This window comes from Staurois parvus, unplaced genomic scaffold (genome assembly GCF_062004578.1).
Source record: "Staurois parvus isolate SC_StPar_1 unplaced genomic scaffold, SC_StPar_1.0 ptg000118l, whole genome shotgun sequence".
Taxonomy (NCBI): Eukaryota; Metazoa; Chordata; class Amphibia; order Anura; family Ranidae; genus Staurois; species Staurois parvus.
The window spans coordinates 4,460,001-4,485,731 of NW_028317914.1; the positions used below are offsets into that span (position 1 = coordinate 4,460,001).

The 25,731-nt window shown below is 42.3% G+C and overlaps 1 protein-coding gene and 2 long non-coding RNA genes across 3 annotated transcripts in view; 1 reads left to right on the forward strand and 2 right to left on the reverse strand.

Moving 5' to 3' along the window:
- ADAM17 (ADAM metallopeptidase domain 17) overlaps positions 1-15,909 on the reverse strand; it is a 115,948-nt gene extending 100,039 nt beyond the window's left edge. The window contains exons 1-2 of the mRNA XM_089672028.1: positions 15,753-15,909; positions 4,559-4,869 (exon numbers count right to left, since the gene is read on the reverse strand). Of these exons, the coding sequence (XP_089528154.1) occupies positions 4,559-4,694 (136 nt within the window). The 5' untranslated portion in view covers positions 4,695-4,869; positions 15,753-15,909. The remainder of the gene's footprint in view (positions 1-4,558; positions 4,870-15,752) is intronic.
- Positions 15,910-16,449: 540 nt separating this feature from the next.
- Positions 16,450-24,124, forward strand: LOC149467221 (uncharacterized). Its single transcript, XR_016311988.1, has 3 exons — positions 16,450-16,775; positions 23,629-23,724; positions 23,832-24,124. It is a non-coding gene; the product is annotated as an uncharacterized LOC149467221 (long non-coding RNA).
- LOC149467222 (uncharacterized) lies at positions 20,066-20,692 on the reverse strand. The gene is made up of 2 exons (XR_016311987.1): positions 20,466-20,692; positions 20,066-20,358 (listed from the first exon to the last, which is right to left on the reverse strand). It is a non-coding gene; the product is annotated as an uncharacterized LOC149467222 (long non-coding RNA).
- Positions 24,125-25,731: the final 1,607 nt, after the last annotated feature.

Consider the following 25,731-nt stretch of genomic DNA (forward strand, 5'->3'; position numbering starts at 1 on the left):
GGCTTTATTACCACTTTAAGCTGCATCACACTTGTCGGATGTCAGTAACTCAGTGAAAGTAGAGGATCAGCATGACAGGAGTCAGGAATTAGAGCACCAAATCTACTGCCTGGACTGACACCAATTTGCCATTCTACTGTTCTGTGCTGCTAAGGCTCTCGGAGCCCCTTGCTGTTTTGGCTGAACAACTTGCAGACTGACACATATAGATATACTGTGGTGGGGTGGGTGCTCTGCGCTGGATAACGTACATGTATGTGATCCAGCATTTTCAGGTAGGGAGCACATTTGCCACCCCATCTGTGCTGCGATTTGGTACAGCACAAGTCGATTAGCAGGTCCGGGCCAATGATTTATGGACGGGACCTGCTGATTGGTTTAGTGAATCACAGTACAGAGCCCTGTGTTTCCTGACAACACAGGGCCCTGTACACAGAACAGAGATGTGGCTTGCTGTTTGTTTCTCCCTGAAAAGCAGGGAGATACAACAGTCAGATCTCTCAGTGAAAGCAGCACATATTACACACAATACACTTGTTAGGCACACAGTTAGCCCTTTAATTGCCCCTAGATGTTAACCCCTTCTCAGTCAGTGTCATTAGCATAGTGACACTGTATAGTATTATTACTGATCACTGTGTTCGTATAACTGGAGATGTCAGTGTCAATCAGTTCCCACCCAGTGAGGGAGATTTACTAAAGCTGGTTCACGCAGAATCACATGCACCTGGGCATGGTAGCCAATCAGCTTCTAACCTCAGCTTGTTTAATTAAAGTGGTTGTTAAGGCTCAATGTTTTTTACCTTCATGAATGAAGGTAAAAAACTTTCTCTCTGCAGCAGCTCCCACAGCCCCCCCTAATACTCACCTAAGCCCCCTCTTGATCCTGCGATGTGCTTTGGAGTCTTGGCAATCCCAGGACTCCCTCTCCTCATTGAAGCCAATGGCTCTCGCTGCTGTCAATCACAGCCAGTGAGAAGAGAGAGGGGGCGGGGCCCAGCCACAGCTCCATGTGTGATAGGACACACGGAGCAGCAGGTGCCCCCATACAAAGCTGCTTGCTGTGGAGATACCTGGCAGAAGGAGGGGCCAGGAGCTCTGGTGGGAGACCTAAGAAGAGGAGGATCTGGCCTGCTCTGTGGACCACTGCAGAGAGCAAGTATGATGTGTTTGAGATTTAAAAAAAAAATTAAGCTTTTAATATCACTTTAAGCTTTAGCAATAAAACCTGTAAGCGGATTGATTTCCATCCAGAAGTGCACAAGATTCTAAATGAACCAGCTTTAATAAACACAAATGAACTGTGCTCTGTAAACCTCTATCAAAGAATTATAAATAAAATAATTTTACCAAACTTTGTGCAGTGACAACATGGAATAATACCAACTAAACCCGACGCCATACACCCTAGTTTGTAGACACTAAATTTCACACAAACCAATCAATATCACTTATTGGGATTTGGTTTTATATCAAAGACATGTAGTAGAATACATTTTAGCCTAAATTAATGAAGAAATTAGATATTTTTTTTATCGGATGTTTGATAGCAAAATGTAAATAATATTGTTTGTTTGGTTTTTTTTTTTAAATTTCGGTCTTTTTCCATTTATATAGAAAAAATAAACCCAGGAGGTGATCAAATACCACCAAAAGAAAGCTCTATTTGTGTGAAAAAAAATTATATTTTATTTGAGTACAGTGTTGCATGACCACGCAGTGCCAAAAATAAAATAAAAAAACACCCTGGTCATGAAGGGGGTAAAATCTTCTGGGGCATAAGTGGTTAAAGCAGGTTCAGCTGCAGAAATCTGCTGACATGAAGGCTTGGTTCACATATGTGCGGGTGGTGCCGCTGCGGATCCGCACGAAAATCCTTCCACAGAGGAATGAGGACCCACAGGTGGGTGCCATTAGTTCTAATGGCACGCTGCCCGCACTGGAAAACGCAACCGTACTGGGAACTGAGGTTACCGTGCGGGCTGCGTTTTCAGAAGAAGTGAAGGGACTGCTTCCCTGTGTGTCACGGGGCACGGGAGTCTATTCAAATGAATGGGCTCTCATGCCGCCCAAAGCGTGGCCCTCACGGCCGTATATATATATATGTGAACCAGTGGTAAAGGGGTTTTTAGATACTGAAGCTGAGCAACCTCCAGTGTCCCAACATCCACAGGGCAGAACTCAGGACTCGTATTTGTCGACTCAGAGGTTAATAATATTCTTGCTAAACACTGTAAAGTCCCTTCACATTACATTCCCATGTTGCACAAATTATTTTTCATCCACACACACAGTAAGCCATATGAAAACACAACTGGGTTTTTCTGAAGAAACAAGCAGGTATATGAAATGCCGTAACTGATGCCAATTAATAAGAAATCTTCATTCATGGTCACTGACTCATAAATTTTAAGTAGCTGTCTCAGTCTGTGTACATTGCTTTGCATAACCGTAGAACATTTCTCTTTAATGCTGAGCCAATACTTAAATATACAGAAGACTAATTCATCACATGACCTGCCACCGAGCGGGTGCCAACATTCCCATTCAGCCTGTCAGCGGGAAGACGTCAGAACTTCCTGATCTGAGAATTACGACTCCCGCTCATCCCACTAAAAGGACTCTCTAAAGCCTCAGATGTTAAGTGTACAGAGCATTTCTGGTCCCAGAAAATGAATTACTTCCTATACTCCAAGTTAATCACAACAAAAGGTAAACAATAGAACTGCCTTTGACCCTAGAAAAGCATTGCTCCAAGACCAACCATACAACAACCAGTGATTCCAGTACTATCAGGTGCCGACATCCAACAAGACCTACCCAGCCTACTAGAACTAGCTTTCAGAAGGATTAAGGAGTCGCACACTGGCTATCAGCCCAATTGTCATATATGAGAAATCAGGCAGGCCATAGACGGTTTGTTTATCGTCTGATTTTTCATCGGTCGTTCTGTTGCCACCAATGATTGTGAAAATCGGCCGTTTTTTTCGCAAATTTTCCAGCATGACTGATAAAAAAAAAAAAAAAAAAAAAAAGAAGAGGAGGAACCGCGATTATTTTTTTGGACGACAAATCGGCCGATAAACAAGCCTGCATTAGTCATAGAGGACTGCCATCTTCAATGGAACTGCCTTCTTACGCAGACATTAGGGGGTTTATTTACTAAAGCTGGAGAGTCCAAAATCAGACTCCCTTCTGCATAGAAACCAATCAGCTTCTAACCTCAGCTTGTTCAATGAAGCTTTGGCAATGAAACCTGGAAGCTGATTGGTTTCTATGCAGAAGGGAGTCTGATTTTGGACTCTCCAGCTTTAGTAAATAAACCCCTAGAAGTCTAATTTAACTAAATCAGAATTTCCATACCAAGATCATTTACTTGTTCTGTGTGCCATGCCTTTATTTCCTGATCTGATCCCTTTAAAATAACATGTACAGGCACTAAAAAAAGGTTTGCTCAAAGTAGTCAGACATACAGACAGTCATTAGCCGACATGTAAAGGGCAATCAATATAAGCTGTCAGACTACCACATACCCACTGAAAACAAGCCATTCTATGGGTGGCAAATACGTAAAGCTAAACTGAAGGCATTTTAAAACAATAGTTTTAAATCAGAAGCAATACAAAGAGACAAGCAGTTCATATGTCAACAAGATGCATGTTGATAGAAGAATGCGGAATGAAATTAAATTAAAATGAAATCTTTACTGTGAGGCTTCTCCTTTCACTGTCCAGTCAAAGGCTGGGGCTAGTCCAGGACCTGGGATCAGAGAAAGTGGATTTATAAAGCTAGCCACACCTAATGGTTACACCTAAGAATTCACCTAATGGAAGTAAAATAAATTCTGTGGGAGAAATCTCTGGGTTGAATAATTCTTTTGGTTTAATAATTTCAGAAAAATTTGGTTTTGCCATTTTATAATTTAATGAGCTACTAATTTTTGTCCAATTATTTTTTTGGCTGGCGTTCGGCTTTAAAATGACTGAAAATTACTTTTGAAATTTACCCCAACATGTTATTCTGCTTATAAGAATCTGCCTTCCCTGGTTCTCTCCCCAACCCAAATAACATGGTAAAGGTATTTTTCAATACAACCTTTTAGTTTTTTATTACATACTTTAAACCAAGTGATGTAATTACGGGGTTTCTGTGCTTCTCTATTCAATGCAGGCAGATCATGGCAGGTGGGAGGGGTCAGCAGGGTGTTCTGTATAGCTTCCTCAAAACATTACAGTACCCTGCTTCAGTATTCCATTCAAGAGCCCTCAGTCCTGATACAAGCATCAGGCAGGCTCCAAGGAGGAGTTATGGAAATATCAGATTGACTTGATGGGCATATGCAAGTCTGGAAGCATTCATGGGGCACCAGTTTTCGACTGTCCCTCCTGTACACTGAAGCCTGCGCTGGGATCTGCTCTACAGGGTAGTTAGAATAGGCTTAGAATGGGGGTGAGTGCAGGTTTGAGCGTAGATAGTATTTGATTGGACAGTACACAGTCAAGGAGGGCCCATGCTATTCGTGTGTTACATATAGTAAACATATAACAACTGGTCTTACTATGATGTTTTCCAGCACTGTCTCGTGCATGTCCTCCAGGCACGCGTTCTCCTGCCAATATTTCCAGAGACAACAAAAGCTGCAGAATGAGTACGGAGGCCAGACCAATGCAATTGGAAGACCACCACGGAGTCATCTTGTTGCTAAATATGAAGATTTTCTAGACTTCTGTGTAAACCTAACGTTGGCATTAGATTCCAGTTAGTACGGGTATGCATTTAATCCACAGAATGCCTGAAATCCTTTACAGATGTTCATAGTCATCTCCGTAAATACGTGCTGTGTCCACCAGTCCACCAGGGAAAGGTCACCTGCAAGACCATAAAAAAAAGATGTTAACATACCATGAAGAAACAATTTTAAGGCCTTGCGATTGGCTGAAGACACATTTTTCAGACCCTAGGCTAATGATCCTAGGACTCAGATGATATCTGCACCAGGTCTTTCTGAAAGCCAGACGTGTATGCCTCCACCCTAAACTTCTTCCAATTTCCCTCAGATATCTCATACATGCATCAAGACTTTTGTAGGTCTTCAAAACCACCAGTTCTGAGAAACGCAGAGGTTCACGTACAAAGCTCTAGCCCAAAACCTTCTGTCATCTACTAAACAAGTACTTCAGACAACTTTCTAAATTATATTTGGCAAGGCAATCCTTTCAGGAGCAGAATGTTGCGATGAAGTTATCTAACCAAACAAAGCACATGGTTTTTAGGAAACAGGAGACCAACTAGGGAAATAATCAACCTGAAAACCTCCATAGATCAAAGTTTAAGACCTTGTTCACATGACGCGCACTAACATGCATGCCCATGCAAGGCCGTGTTTAACCATATAGAGGCATGCCCATTGAGGTCAACTGGGACACAGCCACTGCTCCCAATTTGAATTCCTTGTGGCTGTGTGCCCCCGAACTTCCATAATGTGCGCACCCACACAGATGTCAAATTGGGAGCAGCAGCTGTGTCTATGGGCAGTAGACATGGCAACGCCCCAGAATTCACATTGAATGCAGGGGTGTGGAAATTTTTTAAAAAACTACTTGTCCAGTGACTAAACTGGTGTCCCAATCTACTTGTCCTGATAAAAAATATATATTAACCAAAACCATATTTAAATCAGAGGTGCTTTATGGAATTGTCTGGGGCTTTTAAAAACAAAAGGGGCTTTATGGCAACTTAAATGTTTAATATTTTTAACATTCTGCTGTATATCTCTTCCTCCCTTCTGTCTCCAGCACCGCACCCAGGGATTAGCAGGGCGGGGAGAGACCTTGCAGTGTAATGAGCACCAATTGGCTGCTTGTCAGGAAAGGGGAGTGTCGGGCTTAGCCTTTATCCCTTTCGCTGCCAGAGTCATTTTTGTGTTTTTTTGCATGTTTAAAATATCATTTAAGGTCTGAAGGTTATACAAAACTACAAAACATGATATATTTTCTGAAATCAGATACCCTAGAGAATAAAATAGCGGTAATTTTAATTTTTTTATGTCACACGATATTATCACAAAGGAAACACAAAATTTCAATAAAATATACACTTAACCTCCCTAGCGGTATGATTATTTCAGATTTGTGGTGCTGAAAACGGTACCATTATTTTGTATGGAAATAAGTAGTTTTTTTTATTGTAGGCTGTAATTTTTAGGAATAACTCACTGAAATCTGTCCGAACAAGAGTCTATTAAACATCCTGGGTATGATAAAATTTGAAACACGAAATCATAAATTCTAATTTAATAAATAATCATAAAAAATAATAATATAATAATAATACATTTAATTCAATAATATAATCAAACCAAAAACACTGAAATTTGAAATATAGCGCCAAGTTCGCAGATTGCTGAGCAAAGTCGCAAAATCGTAAAATCGTTTTCAGTGTCTGATGACGAATTTCCCCACGAATCATTATCACTCAATTCTGCAAGTGGTTCTGATTTACTATCGCTGTTCTCTAGCTGATCCGCTACGGAGGAGGTCTGGTGCTAGAATTATTGTGCTCATTCTGGTTAGCGTGGCGATATGCAACATGTGTATCGCAGTAGTCGTTTTCATGTGTGGTTGTCCCTGAGCGTGCTTTTATGTTTGTGTGTGCATGCATACATATGTGGGGATGGGGAGGTTATATGCTTGGGTGTAACTTACATTCTTTAAAAATAAAATTTTTTTTTTTTTTTTTTTTTTAATCACATAGGGGACAAAGTCCCCTATGGGATGATTTTTGGTGACAGGTTCTCTTTTTTGAGACATCCAGGGTCTGCATGTCTCCCCTATGCTCCACTGAATGCAATGCAGTGCACATCGCACCGCATTACATTCTTTCCCAGCCTCAACGGCCAGGAATTTGTCAACGGGGACCCGAAAATGATGTCACATCACTTCCGGGTCAGGTCAAGAAGGGAAGAAGAGCGGACATGTCCCCTCTTCTCCCTCCTTTATACCCGCATTCCGACATACCGCTGGCACCCACTGACTGTTCCAGGCCTGCAGATGGGCAAGCGGAGCCCGGGACATATAGCGGGCAGGGGGGCGGCGGTTGGCACTGTAGGCTGTGTGGAAGCAATTGGGCAGCAGTGCTGCCGCCCAAATGCTTCCACCTGAGAAAAAAAAAAAAACTACCTGCCTGACACCTGGAACTACATGTCCCAGGCATCAGGCGATATAAATTCCTGTGAATGCAATGACCTGCACATCACACTGAGGTACTGCAGGGGAGTGAAGGTGAGTACAGCAGCCTTCAGGGAACTTTTTAAGAAAGAATTAAAAAAAAAACAAAATGTATACATAGTATATTTTCGATCCCAACACAATTTGGCTTATCAGGAATCTGAATTTTGCATGCCTACTTTTTTCAAAGTAGTCCATCTTTCTCACCAGGTATCATGTTCTGCCCATATTAATTGTGTAACACAAAACATTGGGATCAATTCACTAAGAGATAAATACCACATGGATTTTTGAGTTAAAATAACTCATGCGGTATTTATTTCAAAAGTACTCAATTCACTAAAAAAAAACGTTATTTACCGAATGCATTAAATATTTATATTTTCCAATATTTAGCATTTAAATTTTGCGTTATTTTTATTGCTTTTTCACAAATTTTTTATTTGAAATTGGCATGTCTATGCAAGCACATTTTTTCACTTATTCACAGGAATTGTGTGAAAAAAAAAGTAGAAGTCCCCACTGCAGTCGCAGCAAAAGGACTGGTAGATATCAATGGAGCAGAAGTACGGAGAGTTCCCCACATTTGCAGTCCTTTGACTCCAGCCACATAACTGAAGGCCCATCTCTCTGTACAGACCTGGGCTGGAGGAATATTCTGCAGGAGCTGTGCACTGCACCTGCGATACAATGTTCATGGCTGCAATGACTTGCAGGCTCCAATGCAAGCAAATAATACATTCACTTTTTTTATTATTCAAGAGGATTTGAATTTATTATTGTTTTTGCAAAAATTTAAATTAACCTTTATGTATTTTTATTTCCCCTTACTGTATAATACAATGCCAAATTCTCCTTTTAAATCACTTTTAGTAGCATCACCTAACCATTATAATGCTCTTTTTAGACTGCTGGGCAAGGGCAGTAACCAAAGATTAACGTCAGCACTTTTTCCCGATGTCATGACTAAGAACTACAATTCCTAGCAGCACTCCGAATGCTGGAGGTGTGAAGGCAGTGTTGTCATTCAGCAGGGAGGAATGAAGGCAACCTGGTGGGAGAGATCAGCGTCTTTCTGCAGGGGAAAATCATTGGGGAAGAGGCTGGGTCATTGTTCTACAAATGCAGACATGTTGTTCTGAGAAGGCAATGCTCAGCAAAGGGTGATAACGCTGTAGGATTTTCAAAAATCTGCACACAGCATTGTATCTCTGAGAAAGATTTAAAGCTAAAATTCTTTTTTTTCCCATTTTGGAGTAGGGAATGGGTTAAAGCGGAGTTCCGCTCACTCTGTAAAAAAATTAAAAAGTCAGCAGCTGCAAAAACTGTAGCTGCTGACTTTTAAAACACAGCCACTTACCTGTCCCACGATCCTGCAGTGCCCCCGCTTCAGCCCATTTCACCGGCCGTCCTGTATTCCAGGCGCCGGCATCTTCAGTATGGGCACCCGGCTGTGAGAGCTTGCGGCTTCACAGTCGGGTACCCACTGCACATGTGCGAGTAGCGCTGCTCTTCCTGAATGGCCCCGTCGTCTTCTGAGACCTGTCACGTGTCCCACAAGACTTCGGGGAAAGAGGGTAGGAGGACAACTTCCGCTTCCAATTGCCTAGGCCAGGGGTAGGCAACCTGAGAGCCGCAGGGCTACAAGTTCCATCATGCCTCTGCAAGTCATAGCTGTAACTGTCAGTTTTGTAATCTTTGCAATGCCTCATGGGAAATGTAGTTCCACAACAGCTAGAGAGCCACAGGTTGCCTACCCCTGGCCTAGGCGATCGCAGCGGAAGTGGGAGCGGGTACCTGTCAAATTCGGGTACCCGTCCCCCCCCCCGCTCCCCAAAGATGCCAATCCTTAATGGGGAGCGGGGGACCAATCTTTAAACCAGAACTTCCCCTTTTGGGTGGAACTCCGCTTTAAAAACACAGTCAGGTTTTTTTCTTGTCATCTGTGTCCCATTAGGGAGATATCCCTTCATTTCCTGTCCCGTAGACACAATAGGAGGGAAAAGTAATTATTTCCAAAGCCATCAGAATAAATGCCTTCATTGAAAGATGTTCCCTTTATTTCTGGTGACAACTCACTTTCAAAACCAGTGACAGTAGTCACCCGGAAAGATAGAAGGTGAATCTCCCCAGGGGGGACACAGACAAGAAAAACCTCAGAGTGTTTCTATTCTTTCATACTCTAGCCAAAGCTAAAAAAAAAAAAGTCTGAGATTTAAAGAAGATATAAACTCCAATATACACACTTCAACCTTTAAGCTATGCAGCCCTTAGATCCCTCACTGGCTGCTGTCATCTTCTCCCTGGGTTTTTGGCATCCTGTATGGCCAGTGGGGCAAGGTGTCATTCTGGACATGCTCACAGGAGTCAGTCATTCTGGTACAGCCTGAGCATGCGGGGAATGCACAATGAGCTGCGCATACACAGCTCAGTGTACATTCAATAGAAAACTGCAAGCAGACAGGTAAGTGTGCAGTAATGCAGAAGATAAATATCCTGTCTCTTCAGCAATAAAGAGCCGACTGCTCACAGCCGGTATTGGCTTTGATCGGCTGTCTGCAATGGTAACCCCCTAAGCATCACTTCTGGGTTACCCAGATGTAAACAGCTCCATTTTTTAAAAGCCAGCAGCATTCAAAAACACATGGTGTTTTGAATGCTTTTAACTACTTCCTGTACGTCACTGGACTTTCGGCACTTATACTGGGATGATGCCTGCAGCTGCAAGCATCACCCCGATAGGGTCTCCGTTATAGTAAACTGGAAGCGATGACCTGACATCACTTCTAGTTTACTCAGAAGTAAACACGCAATTAAAAAAAATAAAAGCATTCAAAAACACTGATCTTGCTGTTTTGAATGCTTTTAAATGTAGAGGAGGAATCTGGGGTCTTATATACTCCAGACTTCTCCCTAAAGAGCACCGGTCACGTGCCTATTGCTGTCACAAAGGATGTTTACATTCATTGTGACAGCAATAAAAGTGATAAAAACAAAATATTAAAGCAACAGTTTAAAAATGAAAAAAATAAATAAATAATTAAAAAAATAAAAAAATTTACACTGGCCCGTCCTCCAGTGCAAAGGCGAATGTGTTTGTCAGCCTGCACACAGGCAAACAACGATTGACGCGCATATGTAAGGTATCCCCGTGAACGTCAGATCATGGGCAGTAACTCTAGCACCAGACCTCCTCTGTAAATCCAAAGTGGTAACCTGTAAAGGCTCTTAAAGTGTAATTTATTGACAGTAAAATGTACATCGTACAGCGCAATTTTAAAGCTTGACATGTTTGGTATCCATTTACTCAGCGTAGCATCATCTTTTATATTTTACAAAAAAAAAAATCATGTGCAGCTTCTCCCACCACCGCTCGCTATGAGGATGACAAACGGTGGTGGGCTGGAGGGCCAGGAGAGGACACCCCAGAAGGATTAGTGCCTCTGCTCTGCCTAAGGTACCATAGGACTGTGCAGGGGAAGGATTGCATTAAAAGGGGCTCTGTGTTATGTTAAGGGTGTGTTGTGATGGGGGCACGATGTTGTGTTAATGGGTGCTATGTTGTGTTAGGGGCGCTGTGATGTTTAAAGGGGAACTGAGGACACGTGGGACTTCTTTAAAGAGAGGACTGTGATGTAGGGGACTACAGTGTGAAAGGTACGCTAAAGTTGATAATGTACCGGGGTACTGTGATGTCTTATATCGGACCTCTGCTGGAAGTAAATTTTGCTGACCAGACCTCTGTAAATTTTAATTCAAGACCCCTGCTCTAGGGCCCCTGCCTTAAAAAAAAAAAAAAATTATATATATATATATATATATATATATATATATATATATATATATAAATTTTGGGGGGTTCTAAGATATTTTCTAGTAAAAAAAAACCTGATTGTTACATGTAAACAAAAAGTGCCAGAAAAAGCCTGGTCTTCAAGTGGTTAAATACACTTAAAAGGTCCGTTTTACACTGGGGGGCAGGGCAGTTTCTAATACCACTCTGAAATGTGATCCGCATTGATTTGCTTTTCAGAGGGCAGAAACAATGGAGTACTTTCCGTGATACTTTTTTTATTTGCACTAACATACAATTTTGAGGACTTTTCAGAGGTGAAAGTATTGGTGTTCAAGAGGAGATCTTGCCACAAAGTCAATCCTGAATGCAATTTTTTTTTTTCCCCCAAGTGAGATTTTGTATTGAAATACAGCACCACAAGAAGTTGTGGCATGGTCCCATTGACTTCAACAGGTAATTTTGACAGGAGGTGGCATCTGTCAAACTCAGCAAATTAAGTTAAATTTGCCACAACATGTGTACAGACCTCTTCATCTGCTTGTAGATGAGCAACTACAACACAGATCAAGTCCTGGTTTCTATTGCCCTTAGCTGAACCTGTGAAGGATCCCAAATTTAAAGAGTTTATACTTCATGTTTAATTTTTCAAATTTTCCTGGACATACACAACATGTCTAGGTTCACATAACTGGAGCGTGTGTGCATTTCCATGTTTCTCCGCTTTGCGTATAAGGCAGTTCATTAATTTCAATGGGCTGCCCTACGTACGAAAAAAAACACTCAAAGATGTCTCCGACCCTTTTGAAAATTGTGCTGCACCATATGCTTTGGCGCACATATTAAAAACTAATGGCACCCCCACATGTCTGAAATAGAGCAGCGTGTGTCTGTGCTTTGTGAGAAAGCACACAATTTTGTGTTTCCTGTAACGTGCAGACGTGAACCTGGCCTAAGCCCTGGTTCACACCAAATGAAGCTTTGAAATCATGCTATTTCAGCTGAAGTAGCGCAATTTCAAAGCCGCGGGTCAGTGCGATTAAATGTAGAGGTGTCAATGCAAGTCACACATGAAATTCGGTGCTGCACCAAATTGAATGGTTTCATAGACACAAATAGGGTGCGACTTGTCATGCAAGTTTGAACTGTCAAACCGCATAACATATTACATTGGTGTGAACAGGGGCTAATACATACATTTCCGTGCTATTTTGTCAGACATACCACAAAGTCCAAAAATACCAAAATAAACTATTTTGCCAAACATACCACAATTTGCACAGCGTTACCAAAGCATTCATGTTCCAATAATGGTGCTTAGGACAATTTACATTGTGGCATTTTAACACGTGTACAACAACACACTAAGATGTCCAGCGTCCTCATACCTCAAGTAGTGCCTATTCCCATCTCTTCCCATTTTTTAAAATATCACGTTCATTTTTGTGTGCGTTGCGAAGCCTATAGAAGTCAATGGCAACATGAGTTATATGGAAACATGTATTAACGAGGCTTGGTCAATTGGCTGTTAACTGTATCCACTGCAAATCCAAAAGTGAAAAATATGCAGCACACAAAAGAAACACAGCAAAAAAAAAAAAAAAGGAAAAGACGCTTTACAGCATGAATAAACCCTTAAAGCAACATTAGATGTGGTGGCTGCACTAGTTTTCTTTTAGGCTTTTTCACCTGGTGATGTGGCCAGTAACACACCTCTTGTATTACAGTGCCTCCCATTCTGGATGAAGGAGCATCAGAAACACCTTTGGGCAGTAGCATTGTCAGGCTGGGGCGAGGGGAGTGTTAAAAGTGCCAACAGATTTTGATAACAGATTAAAGCCAAAACGTCATCAGATTTGATTCGATCTTCAGTGCGATTATGTAGTGCCACTTGATTGCATTTTTGATGCAATTTCCATGCCTCCGCAGATTTGGTTTTGGCCAATGATAAGCATATCTGCTGTGATGGGGATGACAAGCAGTGAAATCGCACCAAAAACAGGTCAAATTGCATGCATATGTGTTTTTGATGTGTTTCCATTAAAGTCTATTGGGGACAAAATTGCGCTGTAAATTGCACCAAAGTGGTACAGGGCCATTTTCAAAGTCGAACCATGCTGTGCTGCATTGATGTGAACAATATGATTTCCATTGTCACATCATTCTGTGCAAATCAAGTTACATCTGAAATCCCACTAGTGTGAATCAACCAGGCCTAAAGGAAAAGTTTGGGGTTGTAAAAAAAAAAAAAAAATAAAATGTATGATATATATATATATATATATATATATATAATATTCATACTCACCTCTATGCTGCAGCTGTTGTCCCACATCAGCTCTAAAGCCTCAGAAACATGATGAGAAAATCGGACAACTAATCGACATTTTTTTTTTTCTATTATCACTGATCATTGTACTAGTGTCACTGGTGATGTCAGTTAGTTCCCCCCAGTGTCAGTTAGTGTCAAATTGCCCACCGCAGTATCGCAATCCTGTTATACGTTAGTGATCACCACCATTAGTAGTTTAAAAAAAAATTTAAATTTAAGTACAATACACCACAGTTTATAGGCGCTATAACTTTTACGTATACCTATTATATATGTAATTTTTGTTTGTGTACAGTGTTGCATGACCACACAATCACCAGTTAAAGTAACACAGTGCCGAATAGCAAAAAATGGCCTGATCATGAAGGGGGTAAACTCTTCTAGAGCTCAAGTGGTTAAGCAGTTACAGCATATATGTTGTTCCTTTTGGGATAAAGATTTTACATAAATAAAAGCTCATCAGTGTAAGCACCCTGTCAGTGGTAAATGGTTTGTCTCAACCCTCTGCAACATCTGCAGGACAGCTTATTCTTTTGAAAAACAACAGACTTACTTGCCTGATCACCATGTGAAAATAAAAGATAGAAGGTCAAAATAAGAAAACGAATGCAGCCACCACATCGAAGAACTGGTAAGCTACAATATAATAAATGCTTGCTTTGGGGTTTAAAACCGCTTTAAGCTGCCCATACACTACATAACCTGACTGTCCACAATTACTGTGTTGCTGCCCACATAACACATGTGCAGCGGCAAAAAGGTGGGCTTTAATCCCCATACCTGCAAATACACGTCTCTGGGCAGCCAAGGTTTCTGTGTCTGAATGCACTCGCTGCACAGAGACAAAGCAGTCAAAGACACTAAAGGGTCAGAACTGATGATTGAACTGGCTCCCGGTCATGTGACCATTTTGACAACCAATCACAGTGGTTACATGATTAATGACCTCCCCCCTATTTAAAACTATTTAACCCATTAACGTCAGTGCCTCCTGGCCCTGTAAGAGGTTTTGGATCATGTGACTGCCGTGATAGGCTGTCACATGATCAGAAAGCTCCCGTTCGTAAGTAGAGATAAGGAGCTTTCCATCAGCTGCCAGTAACTGTGTCAGGAGCGTGCAAGGCAGGATTTGTTTACATTCTGGAACACATATGCAGTCTCTCTGCGTTAAGGCCCACCCGCTGAGAGGCCACATATATGCGTGCTGCCAGCGACAGGTTAAAGGGACGGGGGTTAAACAATGTATATGTATCCAATCAGACAGGTAGAGCGTATGGCCTGCTTTAGTATAAAAGATTCATTTTAACCACTTTCCTGCCACCCTTTAGCAGAAATACTGCTACAGGGTGACATATGTGTGCAAAATCACATACATTTACACATGATCTTGCATTTCCGGGTAGGGGGCACCTCACCTGTTGATCACCGGGTCCCGGCCGGTGATTCCCAGCCGGCAACTGGCTATCGACGTTTATCACCGATGGGGCAGAGACCTGTGTGTAAACAATAGAGATCTCTCCCCTGTCAGCTCCTACACATTGCTTTGTATTGCTCTGCATAGCAGAGCAATACAAAGCAATGTGCTTACACAGTAAAGCACACACAGGAAAACAGCACACTGTTAACCCCTTCCTCCCCTGTGTCATTAGTGTCACTGGGGATGTTAGGGACAGTCCCCCCCCCCCAGTGTCAGGATGCTTGCCGCAGTCCCACTATAAGTCGCTGATCGCCGCCATTACTAGTATTAAGAAAAAAAAATTCTAATGTTTGTACCGCCATTTTTAGACGCTATAACTTTCACGTAAACAAATTAATTTACACATATTGAGATTTTGGGTTTTTTTTTGTTTTTTTAGCAAAGACGTCGCAGAATACATTTTGGCCTAAATTAATGACGAAATTTGATTTTAATTTTTTTAATGGACATGTTTAATAGCAAAAAGTCAAAAATACCATTTTTTTAATAATTTGTGGTCTTTTGCACAGGTGATCAAATACCACTAAAAGAAAGCTCTATTTGTGGGAAAAAAAGGCCATAAATTGTATTTGGGTGCAGTGTTGCATGACCGCGCAATTGTCAGTTAACATAATGCAGCGCCATATCAAAAAAATGTCCTGCTCAGAAAGTGGGTCCATCCTTTGGAGGGCAAGTAGTTAAACCCAATACAGAAATCTCATCACTGCTCTCCTGGCCAGCAATCCCAGTGCTGCCAATACATCCTCCATAGGTCACTGGATCAACTCCCCCTCTCACAGCTGCCAGTGGTAGGGGACTCTACACATAAACACTGGGCACATCTCCCTACCATCAAGTCATATCAAGGACTGCAGCCAGTCTACTGGACACACTCAGCCATCAGACAGGAGGGTGGTGACCACACACAGCCATCAGGACACTTACCTGATCATCGTGTACCCAGACGTGCCTGCTGGTTCTAGGCAAGCTGCGAGCGGAGGCACACCAAATCCCGGGTACAATGAAACAAGACCATGCAACAAGTCTCTTCCTACACAGTGCCGGGACTACATGCCCAGATCCCTCCGCCCATGGAAACACGACGCACAGCCGGTGATCCGCCTCATGCGGGATGACTGGTCATGTGACCAGAGTATGCTGATGACGCCTGACCTTCCTCCAGTCATACTGGTGTAGAGCGGGCGGTGTCTGGGAGTGCGGCTGTTGTGTGTAATGGACGGGACTCGCACAGCGCCTGTAGCTGACAGAGATGCCTCCATGTGTAATTAGAGTGGGACGTCACCATAACCATGTACAGCACTCCCATTTACCTCTTTGTTGCCTGAGCAGGGTTGTGATTTAACTTTTTACACACGTTTAAAGGGTTAATCCACCTTTACCAAAAATATGCGGATAAGGGAACCGTGCTGCTCCGACCAAAGTTGAAGAAAGCCCCTTGCTTGACGGTCTACAGGAAGCCGGCTCTACCGGCCAATCACAGGCAGCTTATAGCGCCGTACAGTTTTTCAGTCCCAGCACTGGTTACCTAGCAACCCAATATGAAGACTACACAGCGGCACGCATGCGTTCCCCGTTCTACGTGCTCCGCCCCTTCGCCCTGCGGTGCCAACTACAGAATACGTCACACGGCGCTCTACTCCGAGGAAAGATTAGAGAGGACGGACTTGTCGGTGGGCGGAGCAATCTCTATGTCATGTGATGTAGGAGATGAAGACTTCCCATCAGATATCCCGGAAATGATTGTGACATTAATATGAGATCCGCCTACAGGGCACTTGTGTGCGCAACGTTCCGATTTACAGAATACATTTCTAGAGAGCGCTGTACCGCCAGCCCGGGTCTGAGGGCGGTGCCTATTTTCCCAGGTCTCCGAGAATGCAGCCAATCATCTCTGAGCCACTCAGATGGGGATTCCTAGTGGAAGGAAAGGGGTTCAGAGGCTCTGAGGTGGGAACACCTAATGTAAAGGGGCCCTCCATTGAGAACACCTGATTTAGGGGGCACTGTGGTGGGGACACCTAATGTAAAGAGGCCCTCCAATGAGAACACCTGATTTAAGGGGGCACTGTGGTGGGAACACCTAATGTAAAGAGACCCTCCAATGAGAACACCTGATTTAAGGGGGCACTGCGGTGGGAATACATAATGTAAAGGGGCCCTCCAATGAGAACACCTGATTTAAGGGGGCACTGGGGTGGGGACACCTAATGTAAAGGGGCTCTCCAATGAGAACACCTGATTTAAGGGGGCACTCTGGTGGGTACACCCAATTTAAGGGTGCACTCCGATGGGAACACCTACTGTATAGACCCTTTCATAAGAACACCTGATTAGAGGGGGCACTCTGGTGGGGACACCTAATGTAAAGGGACCCTAAAATGGTAACACCTGATTTGTTGGGGCATTACCATGAGAAGACCTGCTTTAAGGGGACTCCGCTATGGGGACATTTAATGTAAAATGACCCTCCAATGAGCACACCACACTGACGTGGGCACTCCGAAGAGAACGCCTACTTTAAAGAGGCACTCCTATGAGAACACCTGATTAGAGGGGGCACTCTGGTTGGGAAACCTAAGCAAAGGGGCCCTCCAATGGGAACACCTGATTTGATGGGGCACTCCGATGGGAACACCTACTGGAAAGAGGCACTCTGCTGGGAACACCTGATTTAAAGAGGCACTCAGGTGTGGACACCTACTGTAAAGGGGCCCTCCAATGGAAACACCTGATTTAAGGGGACACTTTGATGGGGACACTGAATATAAAGGGGCCCTCCAATGGGAACATCTGATTTAAGGGGGCACTCTGATGAGGACATCTAATGTAAAGGGGAACATTAAGCACATCCCGCTTAGCCTATAGCAAATTGATGGCTGAGCAGGATTTTCATTGTACCAGGTGGATGTCATATGACATCCTCTAGGAACAAGCCTCACACACAGCAGTGCTGCAGGCACGATCTGTTACTGGCTGTGTCCACGGGACACCACCATTGACAGATCACTGTACCGGCTACTGCCGGTACCATGTGATCGCTGTGACCAATCACAGCAGATCACATCACAATTGTAAACAATGAATGGCTTTGATTCATGCCATTCATTTTGTACAAATGTGTTGCTAGCTGTGACTGGTCACAGTGAACACATGGTACAGACAGGGCCAATCACCACCCATCTGTACCATGTGATTAGCTGTGGCCAATCACAGCTAATAACCACAAAACAGTGAATGAATCAATATTATTCAGTAAAAATGCTTGTTTATGGAAGTGAAATTCACTGGTATAAGCAATCATAATGTGTTTACAAAAAAAAAAATCCTTATCACTTCCCCAGAGTAGTACGATGTTACTGGGGTAACACTGTATTGCTCTGGTCACAGTGTGCTAAAAAAAATCATAACAAAGAAAAAAATGTAAGAAAAAAAAAAGAAAATTGAACAAAATATATTTTTTTCTGTAGTACTGTCACCTGATCACCGCCACACACTGTACTGCATTGTTTTTTTTTAATTTCTTAATTCTTCAAAATAATGGCATAAAATTAGAACTTAAAAAAAATCACCACGCCTCTTACTAAATACCTCAGACTGTCTACTTTCTAAAAAGGGGTAATTTGGGGGATATCTGTGCTGTTCTGACATTTTTGGGCCTCAAGAAATGAGATAGGCCATCACTACATCAGGATTTATCAATTTTCAGATATATACCATAATTTGTGGACTTTATAACTTTCCTACAGACTAAATAATATACACTAATTTGGGTTATTTTCACCAAAGAAATGTAGCAGAATACATTTTGGCTGGAATTTATAAAGAGAGATTTATTTACAACATTTTATAACAGAAACTAAGAAAATGCATTTTTTTCATAGTTTCTGGTCTTTTTTCATTTAGCAAAAAATAAAAAAAAACACCAGTGGTGATTATATACCATCAAAAGAAAGCTCAAGTTGTGTAGACAAAATTATAAAAATGTCATATGGGTACGGTGTTGCATGACCACGCAATTGCCATTCAAAGTGTGACATTGCTGAGAATTGGCCTGGGCAGGAAGGGGGTGAAAGTGCCAGGTAGGCAAGTGGTTAAAGGAGAAGTATGGCCAAAGCTTTTGTGGCTACACTTATATGGATCACAGGAGTGCAGTTCATTCTGCACTCCTGTGATCCCTTTTCAGCCATCCCCGGGCTATAGCCTGCTGTCAGCTGACATCACAGAATCAGAGCAGGCTCTGAAAAGATCCCACCCACATGGTCAAGATCTGCCCAGAAGCCTAGACCGGCACCTGGTTCAACCTTTCAGTGACCTGCTAAAAGCTTGAGCCAGCCGCTCCCACCCCCTCTGCAGCCCAGAGCTCCAGTGAGTGCTGGAAGAGCAGAGCAGAGAGCCGGTAACAGGCCTCATGCACACAGGACGTTTTAAAAACACTCCTCTTGGTAGCAACGTTTTGGCAGAAAAACCGCCTGATGCCTGTCAAAGTGTCTAACGCTTTTACAAGTGTTTAGGCGCGTTTACAAAAGCATTAAGCCCTGAAGTGATAATTCATTTCATTGGCCAAAATAATAATTTATTCTGGCCATTGAAATGAATTAACGCTCAAGCACTAATTGCGCTCAGTGTAAACACGCGTTTAGATGCATCTAGGCACGTTTACACGCGTCAAGCATTTTTTTCTGCCAAAATGCTGCTATTCCTGGACGCTCTGGCTCTGGGTTTTTTTCCTGCTGCTAAAAGCTTCTAAAAGTCTATGTGTGCATGGACACATAGGATAACATGAAGGGCCATTTGGAAGCAGTAAAAAAACACAACACCTGCCACCCTCAAAAGTGGCTGCAGAAATGCCCTGTGTGCATGAGGCCTTAGAGTCACAGCTCTCTGCAGATTGGAGACCGAGAGCTGATCGATTGGCAGCATTTAATCACTCAGTTCTCAGTCTTAGAACTTGAGGGAGACAGTATTTTTTTTTCTGTGAAATCCATCTTTTAAGAAGGCTCTTCAATGGGAACACCTGATTTAAGGGGGCACTCTGATGAGGACGTCACAAAAATAGAACAGAAAGAGGCCACCTGAAATGACACGAATGACTAGTGTCATAGTCATATCTCCGGCTCACTTAACATGTAAGTGTGGATCCATAAACCCAGGAAATGCATACTAAACAATATGGTAGTGTGACCAGAGCACCCCTACCTAGAAAAAGGAGGTTACTGAATGATCCACGCGGAGTAATATGGGTTCAAAAATTACAAACAATATTTTATTTGATCACATAGATCATAAGGAGGTTAAACATGAGCACGGTGAACATGTCAAACAGATAAAATCATTTTTAAAAGCACTTAGCGTCTTCATTTCAGGGTCATTTTGGCAAGTAGAGTACCATATAAGGCAATATAGGGTAATGGTGTGGTTTGATCCTAGGTTTCCATAAATCTCCAACTTGTATTAGAATGAACCATATATTCTGCAGATATGTTCTCAATATGAGCCAGGATGTGTAGAGTAGCCTCCTGGTGTGTAGAAACTGGAACATAAAAATAAAAAATAGATATATATGAAAATATGGGAGCTGAATCACACCTAAGCCACACCAAACCTCCCTATACAGTAGTCAGTGGACACTTTCATTACCTTCTCAGTTGTAAGGCTGTCATACCCGCTTCTCAAATGTGGGGACTTCCTGGGTAACCACCCCAAGTGAAACAAAGTCCACAGTACCAAATGATTCTGGGGATATATATAAAGATTATTGTATAGATCACAGGCATCAAGTAAAACCCTGAAAACAGAGACAAAATATAGGTATATTACCATCAATAAAGATCAAGAAGACTCCCGTCGACTTGAAATAGGATCAGGTCCTTGATGCTTGTTCAAAGGTGCATATGGGGGTGGGAAGCCAGGTAGTCACAATGCGTGAATTCCAAACACATATATTATGTATGTAGCAGGCCGTGAGTACCCGAGTCTATATACCCAATAAAGGGTTTCCAAAAATTACTCAATCTGAGAAAGATGAAGCGGTTTAAATAGGATATGGCTTTGTCACAGCATACAATGCCTAAGTAGGATAGCGTATATATGTATATACATTATCCTCTGAAGAGGATTTCCAAAAAATTCCCCAAAAATGCAGGGTAAATTAGGCCCAAATGACATACCCTCTTAACTCTATATATGCTCTATGAATCTAAACAGCAGTGAGCTAAAATAACTTGCCACCGGTGGAAGGTATATTCCCATAGGGGATTGCCGTTTGCGAACCGCTGTAATAGTAGCCTTATGGTGGTTTTCAGAGGGCCTCGTGCCTTCCTAGCAAGGAGCTGTGACACCGCCGTTCCTTCCCACCTCGTGGGCGCCGCACCCTATGAAGACGCCGAGCGTAGTGACGTCATTACGTTGACGCGTTTCGTCCGCCAATCACTGCAGACTTCGTCAGAACTGGGAGGGGACTTCATTCCTTTGCCTTATATGGTGCACTAATTGCATACCAAAAAGTCTCCACGTCGCCCTCTTGTGTTGAAAAAGTATCACTACATTCAAAAAATCCAATGTGAATTAAAAAACATATATTAAATTTAAATTGACTGCTGGCAGTAGAGAGGAGGAACCATACTGCAATAAACCAGATCATCTTTAGAGAGGATAATGGAGAAGGATAATTATTATGATTCAAGAAGGGAGGTATCAAGACCAGGTTCAAACACCTAATTTTAATATTAATCTAGTTGTTATAGAAATTTAATCTACAGTGGGAAAAGAAAGGGCCTAGTGGTTAGGTTCATACTTTGTCCAAATAAGTCCATATTTCCTTCCCATACAGAATACCCCAGTACGAGTTATAGCTCAAGGTATATTAAAGGTTCCAGAAAATTCAATTTAAGAAAACTTTAAAATTGAGTTCTGTATTTAGTCCGTATGGGACAAGTGCACCCAGGGTATAGATCCAGAATTTTTCTTTTTGTAGGAGGACTTTGTCAAAGTCACCTCGACGAGCTGAAATATTCAGCAAAAAAATCCCTTTCACTTTCAAGCCTTCTGTTTTACCCCCATGTACTTCTCTAAAGTGTTGTGCCAGTGGGTTCTCTTTTTCTCCCTTCCCTACGTTCCTATTTTCATTTCTGATATCTCTCAGGTGTTCACCAATCCTAGTCCTGAGGTTCCTTTTCGTTTTTCTTATGTATATCTTCTTGCATGGACATTCTATCATATATATTATTCTACTACTGGAGCAGTTAATGAAACTTCGTATCTGGAATGCCTTAGATTTATCATTATTAAAGAACTGGTTGGACTTATGTACAAATGGACAAATTTGACAATGGCCGCATGGAAACATACCACATAGGCCTGTCCTCCTAGTTGACCAATTCCTTTGTGGTGCCCTCTGAAACTCTGATTGTACTAGTATGTCATTTAAATTCCAAGCTCTTTTTGCTACCATTTGAGGGCTCCCCCCTACCACTCTTGCTATCTGCGGATTTTGAGTTAGTAAGTACCAATGAGAGTCCAGGGCCTTCTTGACTTCACCCCATTGTTGTCCAAATTTAGTTATGAATCTTATTGGTTGGTTTACCGAATTCGCCTCTACCTTTGATTTTGGTTTATTTATAAGCTCCTCTCTTGTTCTACCCAGAGCTCTTCTTTTTGCTCTTCTTAGGGTTCTATGTGAGTAACCTCTTTCTCTAAATCTCTTGTAGAGCTGAATAGATTCATTTCTATATTGAGCTTCTTCTGTACAGTTCCTTCTTATTCTCTGAAACTGACCAATAGGTATTCCCTGTTTTAAACTCCTTGGATGATAACTATTAGCATGTAAAAGTGTATTCGCCGCTGTTTCCTTTCTAAACGTTTTAGTGACTAATTTATTTCCATGTATTGAGATTGATAGATCCAAAAATGTTATTACCTCTCTATCTGCTGTGTAAGTAAGTTTGATATTCCTATCATTCTCATTTAGGAATTCCATAAATTTTTCCAACTGATCCATACCTCCATCCCAGACCATCAGGACATCATCAATATATCGCAGCCATTTTATTGCATGTTGCTTATAAGGAGTGGAGGGGTATACCAACTCCTCCTCCCATAAGCCTAGATGTAAACATGCAAATGCCGGGGCCCAAGGTGCTCCCATGGAGGTACCACATGTTTGCTGGTAGAAGGAACCCAGAAACTGAAAACAGTTATGGGTCAACATAAATTCCAGCAGGTCCAATATAAATTCGTTCTGAGCCCCCATTTCAGGGAAATATGTCTCCAAAAAGTAGGCCACAGCTCTCCGTCCCCAGATGTGTGGAATAGAGGTATATAATGATTCCACATGTTTAGATTCATAGAGCATATATGGAGTTAAGAGGGTATGTCATATGGGCCTAATTTACCCTGCATTTTTGGGGAATTTTTTGGAAATCCTCTTCAGAGGATAATGTATATACATATATACGCTATCCTACTTAGGCATTGTATGCTGTGACAAAGCCATATCCTATTTAAACCGCTTCATCTTTCTCAGATTGAGTAATTTTTGGAAACCCTTTATTGGGTATATAGACTCGGGTACTCACGGCCTGCTACATACATAATATATGTGTTTGGAATTCACGCATTGTGACTACCTGGCTTCCCACCCCCATATGCACCTTTGAACAAGCATCAAGGACCTGATCCTATTTCAAGTCGACGGGAGTCTTCTTGATCTTTATTGATGGTAATATACCTATATTTTGTCTCTGTTTTCAGGGTTTTACTTGATGCCTGTGATCTATACAATAATCTTTATATATATCCCCAGAATCATTTGGTACTGTGGACTTTGTTTCACTTGGGGTGGTTACCCAGGAAGTCCCCACATTTGAGAAGCCGGTATGACAGCCTTACAACTGAGAAGGTAATGAAAGTGTCCACTGACTACTGTATAGGGAGGTTTGGTGTGGCTTAGGTGTGATTCAGCTCCCATATTTTCATATATATCTATTTTTTATTTTTATGTTCCAGTTTCTACACACCAGGAGGCTACTCTACACATCCTGGCTCATATTGAGAACATATCTGCAGAATATATGGTTCATTCTAATACAAGTTGGAGATTTATGGAAACCTAGGATCAAACCACACCATTACCCTATATTGCCTTATATGGTACTCTACTTGCCAAAATGACCCTGAAATGAAGACGCTAAGTGCTTTTAAAAATGATTTTATCTGTTTGACATGTTCACCGTGCTCATGTTTAACCTCCTTATGATCTATGTGATCAAATAAAATATTGTTTGTAATTTTTGAACCCATATTACTCCACGTGGATCATTCAGTAACCTCCTTTTTCTAGGTAGGGGTGCTCTGGTCACACTACCATATTGTTTACTCTGATGAGGACACCTGATTTAAGGGAGCACTCTGATGGGAACACCCGATTTAAAGTAGCACTCTGATGGGATCACCCAATTTTAGGAGGCACATCGATGGGAACACTGTATTTAAAAAGCTACCCTGATAGGTACACCTGATTTAAGGGGACACTTTGCCAAGGACACCTGATTTAGGGGGGCACTCCAACAGGGACATCCAAGTTAAGAGGGCACCTGATATAAGGGGACACATCGATGAGAACACCTGATATAAGAGGGCACTCTGATGGCGGCACCTGATTTAAAGGGGTACTCTGATGAGAACACTCAATTTCAAGGGGAACTCCGAAGGGAACACCCAATTATGGCAGCATTCTAACGGGGACACCTGAAATAAGAAGGCACAGGCTCTGTTTAACCACCTCCCACCCGCCATATAGTACAATGACGGGCGCAAGGTGGTTCTCTCGTTCTGATAGGACGTCATATGACGTCCTACCATTCTCACTGCGCATGCGCGGCTCAGGGACCGCGCAGCATGGCGATCGCTGGTCCGCTGTGTCCCTCGCTGATCACGGAAAGAGCCGAAGATGTCGACTCGGTCATGTGATCAGCTGTGTCCAATCACAGCTGATCACATGTAAACACGGAAATGCCGGTTATCGGCATTTGTCTCCTCTCGAGCTGTTACGCTGACAGCTTGAGAGGAGAGGAGAGCTGGTAATTGGCTTTCCGCGGAGGGGACATGTACACTGATCATCAGGGCACTGATGATCGGTGTGCCCTGATGATCAGTGTGGCCCCAGAAGTGCCACCTGTCAGTGCCCATCAGTGCCATGTGCCAGTGCCCATCAATGCCACATATCAGTGCCCATCTGAGCTGCCTTTCAATGTCACCCATCAGTGCCAGTCAATGCCAATCAGTGCTGCCAATCAGTGCCAGTCAGTGTCGCCTATCAGTGCCAGTCAGTGCCGCCTATCAGTGCCATATATCAGTGTCATGTATCAGTGCTGCCTTTCAGTGCCCATCAGTGATGCCTGTCAATGCCTATCAGTGCAACCTACCAGTGCCTCCTCATCAGTGTCCATCAGTGCAGCCTATCAGTGCCCATCACTGAAGCCTCATTAGCGCACATCAGTGAAGGAGAAAAATCACTTATTTACAAAATTGTTTAACAAAAACTAAGAAAAAACTTTTTTTTTTCAAACTTTTCAGTGGTTTTTGGTTTGTTTAAGAAAAAATAAAAATCCCAGAGGTGATTAAATACTACCAAAAGAAAGCTCTATCTGTCTCAAAAAAATGATAAACATTTCATATGGGTACAATGTTGCATGACCGCGCAATTGTCATTCAAAGTGTGACAGCGCTGAAAGCTGGAAATTGGCCTGGGCAGGAAGGGGGTATAAGTGCCCTGTAGGCTAGTGGTTAAATATCCTAATGATAGTTGAATACATACTAAAGTTTCTCATCTCATGACTGATGGTATAGAAGCGTGAAGAGGGAATACCAGATTCCAGCATCTCTGTCACATTATTTGACTGTCAAT